The sequence below is a fragment of the Saccopteryx bilineata genome, chromosome X, assembly GCF_036850765.1.
Source record: "Saccopteryx bilineata isolate mSacBil1 chromosome X, mSacBil1_pri_phased_curated, whole genome shotgun sequence".
NCBI classification, from domain to species: domain Eukaryota; kingdom Metazoa; phylum Chordata; class Mammalia; order Chiroptera; family Emballonuridae; genus Saccopteryx; species Saccopteryx bilineata.
The window spans coordinates 146,378,022-146,390,180 of record NC_089502.1 but is presented as its reverse complement, the minus strand read 5'-3'; the positions used below and the strand labels follow the sequence as shown (position 1 = coordinate 146,390,180).

General features: G+C 52.6%; 1 protein-coding gene across 1 annotated transcript in view; it reads left to right on the top strand.

Moving 5' to 3' along the window:
- Window positions 1-12,159, top strand: part of LOC136317876 (arylsulfatase F-like) — a 71,494-nt gene that overhangs the window by 34,431 nt on the left and 24,904 nt on the right. Inside the window, exons 3-4 of the mRNA XM_066250580.1 lie at window positions 3,751-3,900; window positions 6,806-6,927. Of these exons, the coding sequence (XP_066106677.1) occupies window positions 3,751-3,900; window positions 6,806-6,927 (272 nt within the window). The remainder of the gene's footprint in view (window positions 1-3,750; window positions 3,901-6,805; window positions 6,928-12,159) is intronic.

The following is a 12,159-nucleotide window of genomic DNA, read 5'->3' as shown; positions in this document are numbered from 1 at the left end:
AAAAAGATAAAAGGAAAGAAAGTAAGAGAGATTTAGGATGTTTGCAGGCAGAAGTTAGCACGACATCCTTCATATCATTTTAAGGTATAGATACGGAAACTAACTCCCAGATGGAAGATGGGTCCTGGTTATTCTCTTGTCTTGTCATGAGTTCTGCTGTCCAGTTCCTTGGCCACCCAACCGTATTTCCCCCCACTCCAACAAGATCCCACAGTTAGCTTTCTTAAAATCACCCTCCAGCGGTCTGCCTTTGGACCAACGGCCAATCACAGAAGGAGATAAAATCAAGTCACCGACCCCCCCCTCTTTGGTAAGGGACCCAAGTCCACCCCACGGGGACTTTGTTGAGGGTGACCTCTTCGGTTCTGCTTGTCCTCGACACCTGCGAGGACTCAGGTGTGTGGGAGGGTAGGTGTCTGAAGTGAGCCGATTGAACACTCAATGGCCAGAAGAAAAGAGGCCAGTCATTGCCCCAGGACATGATACGGCGTGAGCCCTTCAGTAATGGGCCAACAGAGCAATGTCCTGGGGAACCCAAGCTGTGTGTCACCAAAGTGTCAGAAAGCCAGTTTCCAATTGTGGGACATGGACACAGGCTTTCCGAGCGGAGGGAGAATTTTCACAACGGGGACTGACTTCACCAATGCCAAGATGATAGACTTTTTTTTCTATTTTTATTTTTTTTTTATTTTAAATACAGGACCTTCTATCTCTCTGACCAAAGAGAAGAGGCAAGTTCCGAAAGGCACAGGGATGATGCCCAGGTAAGAGGAGTCACTGGCCAGACGGTCATTGCCTTGGCACCGGTGGACAATTTGGGGGAATTTTTTTGTGAATTTGGCATGCCAGCCATACAAGTATGCAATATGATGTTCTCTTGACATAGTTGGTCATCAATAATCTATTAATTTGATGACAGGGTTACGAGTCTATAATTTAATTTTTATTTATTTATTTATTATTTTTTACAGAGACAGAGAGTGAGTCAGAGAGAGGGATAGACAGGGATAGACAGACAGGAACGGAGAGAGATGAGAAACATCCATCATTAGTTTTTCACTGTGCGTTGCAACACCTTAGTTGTTCATTGTTTGCTTTCTCATTTGTGCCTTGACCGCGGGCCTTCAGCAGACCGAATAACCCCTTGCTGGAGCCAGCGACCTTGGGTTCAAGCTGGTGGACTTTTGCTCAAACCAGATGAGCCCGCGCTCAAGCCGGCGACCTCGGGGTCTCGAACCTGGGTCCTCAGCATCCCAGTCCGACGCTCTATCCACTGCGCCACCGCCTGGTCAGGCCACTCTATAATTTAAAAAAAAAAAAAAAAAAAAGTAAGAGAGATTTAGGCAATTGAAACACGCCGTTTGGTGATGCCAAGGCCGATTGCCAAATTGCTTGTGTCCTCTCGGAAACGGGGTTGCTGACTGCAGGTAGTTTTCCGCTTGTGAGGGTCGATGACACAGTCTCATCCATCATAGGGACGGTGACCATTGTAGGCATTACTGCGCTTCGAGGAAGCGGGCAGCATCAGGTATTCAGAGTCAATGTGATTGAATACAGACACAGCGACCGTGGTTACACAACACATAACTTCTCCATGACGCGTTCCACGGCCCAACGCAAAAATAACCTTTTCTTTTTAAAGAAGAGATTTAAGTAACTGATACCAAGAATAAATGGCCCGTTTCCAAACAAATGGCCCGTTTCCAACACACGTGCATAATTTTGAAATGCGGTCAAACACCAGGGTTGAGAAAAGACCTCCCTTGCTTTTGGGGAAGAGGAAAAACATTTCTGTAACTATTGGGGTATATGCTCGAAGGAGCCGTCCTGGACAGTGAGTGGGTGGTCAGGCGGAAGTGAACAGTCTTCGGGAGGGGGCAGCAAAATGAGGCAGAAAAAAAGGGAGCCCCATCTCGGGTCAGCGGTCAGATCTGAGTGTTTAGAGAGGGACTGTGGGCAGATGGGGTCGACCACACTGTCTGTGCTCTTCCCCAGAGGAGGTAAATCTGTAAGGTTGGTTTTAGACCAGGGGTCCCCAAACTACGGCCCGCGGGCCACATGCGGCCCCCTGAGGCCATTTATCTGGCCCCCGCGGCACTTCCGGAAGGGGCACCTCTTTCATTGGTGGTCAGTGAGAGAAGCATAGTTCCCATTGAAATATTGGTCAGTTTGTTGATTTAAATTTACTTGTTCTTTATTTTAAATATTGTATTTGTTCCCGTTTTGTTTTTTTTTACTTTAAAATAAGATATGTGCAGTGTGCATAGGAATTTGTTCATAGTTTTTTTTTTTATAGTCCGGCCCTCCAACGGTCTGAGGGACAGTGAACTGGCCCCCTGTGTAAAAAGTTTGGGGACCCCTGTTTTAGACTGTGAGTCAAGACAAGGGTAGAGATTGAACCCAGAGTGCAAATGTCCACGATCCAGGACCTGGTGAGGGGTATCCGGTGGGGTGAGGGTCATATACTCCTCTGAGTCAGGGGGACTTGAGGTGGGGCTGAGGTGCATTACGAAGCAAACTAAATCATTTCTCAGACTTGGAACACCCTTTCCCAGAATTCAGTTCTCTTCCGTGCCCCATTTTACTGCATTCCGTGGTGACTTTCTGATTCTTTTTTCTTGTTTCTTTTTTTCTTCTTCTACAAAAAAAAAGTATGTATTTTTCCAGCCAAGCTGGTATAGCCACACACACACACACACACACACACACACGACATTTCCACGGGAAGGGCGTTAGGGACACAAGCAGCAGCAAGGTGACCATGTAAGCCAGCGGTTCTCAACCTGTGGGTCGTGACTCCGGCAGGGGGTCGAACGACCAAAACACAGGGGTCGCCTTAAAGCCATGAGAATACATTCCAAATCATAACTGTAGCAAAATTACAGTTTTTTATTTTTATTTTTATTTTTCCGAAGCTGGAAACGAGGAGAGACAGTCAGACAGACTCCTGCATGCACCCGACCGGGATCCACCCGGCACGCCCACCAGGGGCGAAGCTCTGCCCACCAGGGGGCGATGCTCTGCCCCTCCAGGGGGCTGCTCTGCCACGACCAGAGCCACTCTAGCGCCTGGGGCAGAGGCCAAGGAGCCATCCCCAGTGCCCGGGGCCATCTTTGCTCCAATGGAGCCTTGGCTGCGGGGGGCGGGGGGGGAGTTGTGGAGAAGCAAATGGGCGTTTCTCCTATGTGCCCTGGCCGGGAATCGAATCCGGGGCCCCCGAACGCCAGGCCGACGCTCTACCGCTGAGCCAACCGGCCAGGGCCCAAAATTACAGTTATGAATGAAGTAGCCACCAAAATTATTTATTGGTTTGGGGTCACCACCACATGAGGAATTGTCTTGCGGGGTCACGGCATTAGAAAGGTTGAGAACCACTGGTGTAAGCCTTAGGACCCCTCGCTCAAAGCAAACACGCTCTGTCCTTGGGTGAATTCATTCACGTCTTGAGACGTTGCCCCCCCCGCCCCCCCCAGAAGCTCAGCTGGCTGGCAGGCGGGCGTTGAGAGCCCAGGAGAGCTGTGCTTTTCTGAGTGGCGTGGGGGGAACCCTTGCCCAGGGCTGCTGGACCCACGGTGACCTGGAAAGAGAAATCCGTGAGCTCTGTCCTGCTTTTCTGAGCCCTGTTCCCCTGTGTCCAACAACCCTAGTGGCATTCAGAGAAGATGAGGGTGGTGTCGAATAGCGTTCTTGAATCTGCCCAGGATGGCGTGTGTGTCCCCTAAAATCCCTGCCGGTTTGTTTTTTTTGCAGGACCTGCTTGGCCACCCTGGTCTGCCTGTGCTCCGTCCTACACACCGGCCGATCGCGCAGGGCGGAGGACGGCCGTCCGAACATCGTCCTCATCCTGGTGGACGACCTGGGCATCGGAGACCTGGGTTGCTATGGCAACACTACGATGCGGTACGGGCCTCCTGAGCGCCATGCTCTTTTTCTCTTTTCTTTCTTTTGTATTTATTTATTTATTTATTTATTTGTATTTTTCTGAAGCTGGAAACGGGGAGAGACAGTCAGACAGACTCCCGCATGCGCCCGACCGGGATCCACCCGGCACGCCCACCAAGGGCGACGCTCTGCCCACCAGGGGACGATGCTCTGCCCCTCCGGGGCGTCGGTCTGTCGCGACCAGAGCCACTCTAGCGCCTGGGGCAGAGGCCAAGGAGCCATCCCCAGCGCCCGGGCCATCTTTGCTCCAATGGAGCCTCGGCTGTGGGAGGGGAAGAGACAGACAGAGAGGAAGGACAGGAGGAGGGGGTGGAGAAGCAGTTGGGCGCCTCTCCTGTGTGCCCTGGCTGGGAATCGAACCCAGGACTTCCGCACGCCAGGCCGATGCTCTACCACTGAGCAAACTGGCCAGGGCCTTTTTTTTTTATTTTTTAATCTCTCGTTCGGGCTCGGACGGTGGCGGCTACCTCTCAGGACGGCTGGCCCTTCTTCTGGCAAAGCCAAGTCCACTCACTGGCTGTCTCTGGAAGCACTGAACGCAGTGTGGGGGGGTAGGAGAGACTTTGGGGTGATCTGGGGCTGTGCCATCTTGGACCAGTTGCCTAACCTCTCTGTGCGCCTTCATTTTCTTACCTGTGGGGGGGGGGGTGAATCGCTCGTACCCGTGAGCTCCCGTACGCAAAGCGAGGACCCGTGGTTCTAGTCTTTGTTGAGTGGGCGTGGTGAATAGAATCACGTCCGTTCCAACGGCACAATTCTACAACACTCCCTCTGGACGCCGCCTTGTGTGTTCTGTGTCCCCACGTCATGTCACCTCTCCCTCCACCTATCCTCCCCCCTTTTCTCTCTTCTACCTCCCCCCACCCCTTCTTCCCCTCTGACAGCTGTCAGTCTGTCTCCAGTTGGCTTGTTCACTCCTTGCGTCTGTCAGACTCTGCAGGTGAGTGAGATCTTACCGGGCACTGCCTCTCCCTGCCTGGCTGACCTGGGAGAATCCTGTGAGTCCCTCCTTCACGAACTGGGGGAGCCCCAGGGGTGTCTGAAAGCGATGAAGGGTTCCCACCACGGACGTTGGGGAAGAGAGAAAGGAAACGGCAGGCCGAAGCTCTGAGCTTTTTTTTTTCCGGTGGATGCGAACAGGTGTCTACGTGGGACACCTTTTTAGATTCGAGCAGACGGCAGTGTGGGCACCTGTGTGTCGAGAAGGGATGGTTATCTACCAGACGGTCACCTACTAAACTGTTACTCTTAGGTTTCTAAACGGCTAAGCCTCTAAGCCAGGGGTCCCCAAACTACGGCCCGTGGGCCACATGCAGCCCCCTGAGGCCATTTATCCAGCTCCCGCTGCACTTCCGGAAGGGGCACCTCTTTCACTGGTGGTCAGTGAGAGGAGCATAGCTCCCATTGGAATACTGGTCAGTTTGTTGATTTAAATTTACTTGTTCTTTATTTCAAATATTGTATTTGTTCCCGTTTTGTTTTTTACTTTAAAATAAGATATGTGCAGTGCGCATAGGGATTTGTTCATAGTTTTTTTTTTATAGTCCGGCCCTCCAACGGTCTGAGGGACAGTGAACTGGCCCCCTGTGTAAAAAGTTTGGGGACCCCTGCTCTAAGCTGAGGTCTCTAAGTCGTTACACTTAGGCAACCAGACCAAAGACACACTTAATGCATATATATTGCAATATATATAATTTTAGATACTGTGAATCCCCATGTATAGGATGGTCCCAAATTTGGAAGAAAAAAAAATGTGTGACAAAAAGTTATTTACTCTTTTTCTTTACAGAGACAGAGAGAGAGAGAGAGTCAGAGAGAGGGATAGACAGACAGGAACGGAGAGATGAGAAGCATCAATCATTAGTTTTTCATTGTGTGTTGCAACACCTTAGTTGTTCATTGATTGCTTCCTCATATGTGTCTTGACCGTGGGGCTACAGCAGAGCGAGTGACCCTTTGCTCAAGCCAGCGACCTTGGGTCCAAGCTGGTGAGCTTTGCTCAAACCAGATGAGTCCGCACTGAAGCTGGCGACCTCAGGGTCTCCAACCTGGGTCCTCCGAGTCCCAGTTCGACGCTCTATCCACTGCGCCACCACCTGGTCAGGCGACATAAAGTTATTGAACTCAAGTGTTCTTCATCATAACACACATACCACTCCTCATCGCTGTTCGCTCCCATCCGTGAGCTTGTCCTCATCCGTGTCTGAGGACGAATCACTGTCTTCAACAACAAGGGCAAAAACAAGCGTGAAAAAGCGGGAGATGCAAGTAAAAAAAAAAAAAAAGGACAACACTGTATAAGGTGCACCGTTTTCAGACCCCAATATTTTGAAAGTGGTACATCTTATACATGAGGAATACGGTGTATATGTATATACATAAAGATACACTTATTACATAAAGATATGTACTTTTATATACAAAATATATGCAATTTTATATATAACTAATATATACTGTTGTATATGAAAATATATACTGCTCACAGTAGGGGGTATTTTGTATTATGATCTTAGATATAAACATATATTTGATCCTATATATAAATATAAAGATATATCCTATATGTTTATATAATGATATATTTGATCTTGTATATAAAGATATATTTGATCCTTATATGTATATGATTTATAGAAGTAAATTATAGCAATCTTGCAGCACACCACAGCTGCAGAAAAAAAGGTGTTTGGGATCTGTGTACAAAACTAACTTTTCTTCTCTCTTGAGCTGAGGGCATTATAGTAAATCATTCAGATCTGTGTCTGTCTGTGTGTCTGTCTGTGTGTCTGTCTCTCTCCCTATCTGTCTCTCCCCCCCCCACTGCCCCCTTCCCTCACGTTCCCTCTATCTGTCTTCTCAGGACCCCCAACATCGACCGCATAGCCCGAGAAGGGGTCCAGCTGACGCACCACCTCTCCGCGGCCCCCATGTGCACCCCGAGCCGATCCGCCTTCCTCACCGGACGGTACCCCATCCGATCAGGTGCGTGAACGGGAGGTCCCCACAGCCTCTCTGCCCTCGGGTCAGGGCGCGAGGCGTGCCCCCTGTGGCCTGACCCTTCTGCCGGGCTCACGGGTGGGAACGCACAGCCCTGGACTTGGGTGGGCAGTCCTGGTCTTGTGTGGACAGCCCTGGTCTTGTGTGGAGAGCCCTGGTCTTGTGTAGACAGCCCTGGTCTTGTGTAGACAGCCCTGGTCTTGTGTGGAGAGCCCTGGTCTTGTGTGGAGAGTCCTGGTCTTGCGTGGACAGCCCTGGTCTTGTGTGGATGGCTACTGGTCTTGTGTGGACAGCCCTGGTCTTGTGTGGACAGCCCTGGTCTTGTGTGGACAGTCCTGGTCTTGTGTGGAGAGCCCTGGTCTTGTGTAGACAGCCCTGGTCTTGTGTGGAGAGCCCTGGTCTTGTGTGGACAGCCCTGGTCTTGTGTGGACAGCCCTGGTCTTGTGTGGACAGTCCTGATCTTGTGTGGACAGCCCTAGTCTTGTGTGGAGAGTCCTGGTCTTGTGTGGACAGTTCTGATCTTGTGTGGACAGTTCTGATCTTGTGTGGACAGCCCTGGTCTTGTGTGGACCGCCCTGATCTTGTGTGGACAGTCCTGGTCTTGTGTGGACAGCCCTGGTCTTGTGTGGACAGTTCTGGTCTTGTGTGGACCGCCCTGATCTTGTGTGGTAGCTACTGGTCTTGTGTGGACAGCCCTGGTCTTGTGTGGAGAGTCCTGGTCTTGTGTGGACAGTCCTGATCTTGTGTGGACAGTCCTGGTCTTGTGTGGACAGCCCTGGTCTTGTGTGGAGAGTCCTGGTCTTGTGTGGACAGTTCTGATCTTGTGTGGACAGTCCTGGTCTTGTGTGGACAGTCCTGGTCTTGTGTGGTAGCTACTGGTCTTGTGTGGACAGCCCTGGTCTTGTGTGGACTGCCCTGATCTTGTGTGGACAGCCCTGGTATTGTGGGGACAGCCCTGGTCTTGTATGGAGAGCCCTGGTCTTGTATGGACAGCCCTGGTCTTGTGTGGATAGTCTTGATCTTGTGTGGACAGCCCTAGTCTTGTGTGGAGAGTCCTGGTCTTGTGTGGACAGTTTTGATCTTGTGTGGACAGTTCTGATCTTGTGTGGACAGCCCTGGTCTTGTGTGGACAGTCCTGGTCTTGTGTGGACAGTCCTGGTCTTGTGTGGTAGCTACTGGTCTTGTGTGGACAGTCCTGGTCTTGTGTGGACAGCCCTGGTCTTGTGTGGACAGTTCTGGTCTTGTGTGGACCGCCCTGATCTTGTGTGGACAGTCCTGGTCTTGTGTGGACAGCCCTGGTCTTGTGTGGACAGTTCTGGTCTTGTGTGGACCGCCCTGATCTTGTGTGGTAGCTACTGGTCTTGTGTGGACAGCCCTGGTCTTGTGTGGAGAGTCCTGGTCTTGTGTGGACAGTTCTGATCTTGTGTGGACAGTCCTGGTCTTGTGTGGACAGCCCTGGTCTTGTGTGGAGAGTCCTGGTCTTGTGTGGACAGTTCTGATCTTGTGTGGACAGTCCTGGTCTTGTGTGGACAGTCCTGGTCTTGTGTGGTAGCTACTGGTCTTGTGTGGACAGCCCTGGTCTTGTGTGGACCGCCCTGATCTTGTGTGGACAGCCCTGGTATTGTGGGGACAGCCCTGGTCTTGTATGGAGAGCCCTGGTCTTGTATGGACAGCCCTGGTCTTGTGTGGATAGTCTTGATCTTGTGTGGACAGCCCTAGTCTTGTGTGGAGAGTCCTGGTCTTGTGTGGACAGTTTTGATCTTGTGTGGACAGTTCTGATCTTGTGTGGACAGCCCTGGTCTTGTGTGGACAGTTCTGGTCTTACGTGGACCGCCCTGATCTTGTGTGGTAGCTACTGGTCTTGTGTGGACAGTCCTAGTCTTGTGTGGACAACCCTGGTCTTGTGTGGACAGCCCTGGTCTTGTGTGGACAGCCCGGGTCCTGTGTGGACAGCCCTGGTCTTGTGTGGACAGTCCTGGTCTTGTGTGGTAGCTACTGGTCTTGTGTGGACAGCCCTGGTCTTGTGTGGACAGTCCTGGTCTTGTGTGGAGAGTCCTGGTCTTGTGTGGACAGCCTTGGTCTTGTGTTGACAGTCCTGATCTTGTGTGGACAGTCCTGGTCTTGTGTGGTAGCTACTGGTCTTGTGTGGACAGCCCTGGTCTTGTGTGGACAGTCCTGGTCTTGTGTGGACAGTCCTGGTCCTGTGTGGACAGCCCGGGTCCTGTGTGGACAGCCCTGGTCTTGTGTGGACAGTCCTGGTCTTGTGTGGTAGCTACTGGTCTTGTGTGGACAGCCCTGGTCTTGTGTGGACAGTCCTGGTCTTGTGTGGACAGCCCTGGTCTTGTGTGGACAGCCCTGGTCTTGTGTGGACAGCCCTGGTCTTGTGTGGTAGCTACTGGTCTTGTGTGGACAGCCCTGGTCTTGTGTGGACAGCCCTGGTCTAGTGTGGAGAGCTCTGGTCTTGTGTGGACAGTCCTGGTCTTGTGTGGACAGCCCTGATCTTGTGTGGTAGCTACTGGTCTTGTGTGGACAGCCCTGGTCTTGTGTGGAGAGTCCTGGTCTTGTGTGGACAGTTCTGATCTTGTGTGGACAGTCCTGGTCTTGTGTGGACAGCCCTGGTCTTGTGAGGACAGCCCTGGTCTTGTGTGGACAGTCCTGGTCTTGTGTGGTAGCTACTGGTCTTGTGTGGACAGCCCTGGTCTTGTGTGGACTGCCCTGATCTTGTGTGGACAGCCCTGGTATTGTGGGGACAGCCCTGGTCTTGTATGGAGAGCCCTGGTCTTGTATGGACAGCCCTGGTCTTGTGTGGATAGTCTTGATCTTGTGTGGACAGTCCTGGTCTTGTGTGGACAGTCCTGGTCTTGTGTGGACAGCCCTGGTCTTGTGTGGACAGCCCTGGTCTTGTGTGGACAGCCCGGGTCCTGTGTGGACAGCCCTGGTCTTGTGTGGACAGCCCTGGTCTTGTGTGGACAGCCCTGGTCTTGTGTGGACAGCCCGGGTCCTGTGTGGACAGCCCTGGTCTTGTGTGGACAGCCCTGGTCTTGTGTGGACAGTCCTGGTCTTGTGTGGACAGCCCTGGTCTTGTGTGGACAGTCCTGGTCTTGTGTGGAGAGTCCTGGTCTTGTGTGGACAGTCCTGGTCTTGTGTGGACAGCCTTGGTCTTGTGTTGACAGTCCTGATCTTGTGTGGACAGTCCTGGTCTTGTGTGGTAGCTACTGGTCTTGTGTGGACAGCCCTGGTCTTGTGTGGACAGTCCTGGTCTTGTGTGGACAGCCCTGGTCTTGTGTGGACAGTCCTGGTCTTGTGTGGACAGCCCTGGTCTTGTGTGGACAGTCCTGGTCTTGTGTGGACAGCCCTGGTCTTGTGTGGACAGTCCTGGTCTTGTGTGGACAGCCCTGGTCTTGTGTGGACAGCCCTGGTCTTGTGTGGACAGCCCTGGTCTTGTGTGGACCGCCCTGATCTTGTGTGGACAGCCCTGGTATTGTGGGGACAGCCCTGGTCTTGTATGGAGAGCCCTGGTCTTGTATGGACAGCCCTGGTCTTGTGTGGATAGTCTTGATCTTGTGTGGACAGTCCTGGTCTTGTGTGGACAGTCCTGGTCTTGTGTGGACAGCCCTAGTCTTGTGTGGAGAGTCCTGGTCTTGTGTGGACAGTTCTGATCTTGTGTGGACAGTTCTGATCTTGTGTGGACAGTCCTGGTCTTGTGTGGACAGCCCTGGTCTTGTGTGGACAGCCCTGGTCTTGTGTGGACAGCCCGGGTCCTGTGTGGACAGCCCTGGTCTTGTGTGGACAGCCCTGGTCTTGTGTGGACAGTCCTGGTCTTGTGTGGACAGCCCTGGTCTTGTGTGGACAGTCTTGGTCTTGTGTGGAGAGTCCTGGTCTTGTGTGGACAGTCCTGGTCTTGTGTGGACAGCCTTGGTCTTGTGTTGACAGTCCTGATCTTGTGTGGACAGTCCTGGTCTTGTGTGGACAGTCCTGGTCTTGTGTGGACAGTCCTGGTCTTGTGTGGAGAGCTCTGGTCTTGTGTGGACAGTCCTGGTCTTGTGTGGACAGCCCTGGTCTTGTGTGGACAGTCCTGGTCTTGTGTGGACAGTCCTGGTCTTGTGTGGTAGCTACTGGTCTTGTGTGGACAGCCCTGGTCTTGTGTGGACAGTCCTGGTCTTGTGTGGACAGCCCTGGTCTTGTGTTGACAGCCCTGGTCTTGTGTGGAGAGCTCTGGTCTTGTGTGGACAGTCCTGGTCTTGTGTGGACAGCCCTGGTCTTATGTGGACAGCCCTGGTCTTGTGTGGATGGCTATTGGTCTTGTGTGGACAGCCCTGGTCTTGTGTTGACAGCCTTGGTCTTGTGTAGACAGCCCTGGTCTTGTGTGGACAGTCCTGGTCCTGTGTGGACAGCCGTGGTCCAGTGTGGACAGCCCTGGTCCTGAGTGGACAGCCTGGTCCTGTGTGGACAGCCCTGGTCTTGTGTGGACAGTCCTGGTCTTGTGTGGATGGCTATTGGTCTTGTGTGGACAGCCCTGGTCCTGTGTGGACAGCCGTGGTCCTGAGTGGACAAGCTTGGTCCTTTGTGGACAGCCATGGTCCTGAGTGGACAGTTGTGGTCCTGTGTGGACAGCCCTGGTCCTGAGTGGACAGCCTGGTCCTGTGTGGACAGCCCTGATCTTGTGTGGACAGTCCTGGTCTTGTGTGGATGGCTATTGGTCTTGTGTGGACAGCCCTGGTCCTGTGTGGACAGCCGTGGTCCTGAGTGGACAAGCCTGGTCCTTTGTGGACAGCCATGGTCCTGAGTGGACAGTTGTGGTCCTGTGTGGACAGCCCTGGTCCTGAGTGGACAGCCTGGTCCTGTGTGGACAGCCCTGATCTTGTGTGGACAGTCCTGGTCTTGTGTGGATGGCTATTGGTCTTGTGTGGACAGCCCTGGTCCTGAGTGGACAGCCGTGGTCCTGAGTGGACAGCTCCTGCTCTCTGCCTCCCCATCTCTGTGCACCTAACTGACCCCACTCACCGCGTGGGGCTAAATAGCATCTTCCCCTTTGGGATGGCGACTTCTCATTCTGATTCTCAGTGGCCGGGCGTCGGTTCGACACTCCATCTGGGGTCAATCAACAATGCAAAGTTGCCTCAGACCGGAATCATTCAGCCAAACCTGGACACCCTGAGCCAGGGCGTGCGGGAATGTCCCAGACGTGGATGATCACCCCGTTGTGTCACCACCGTA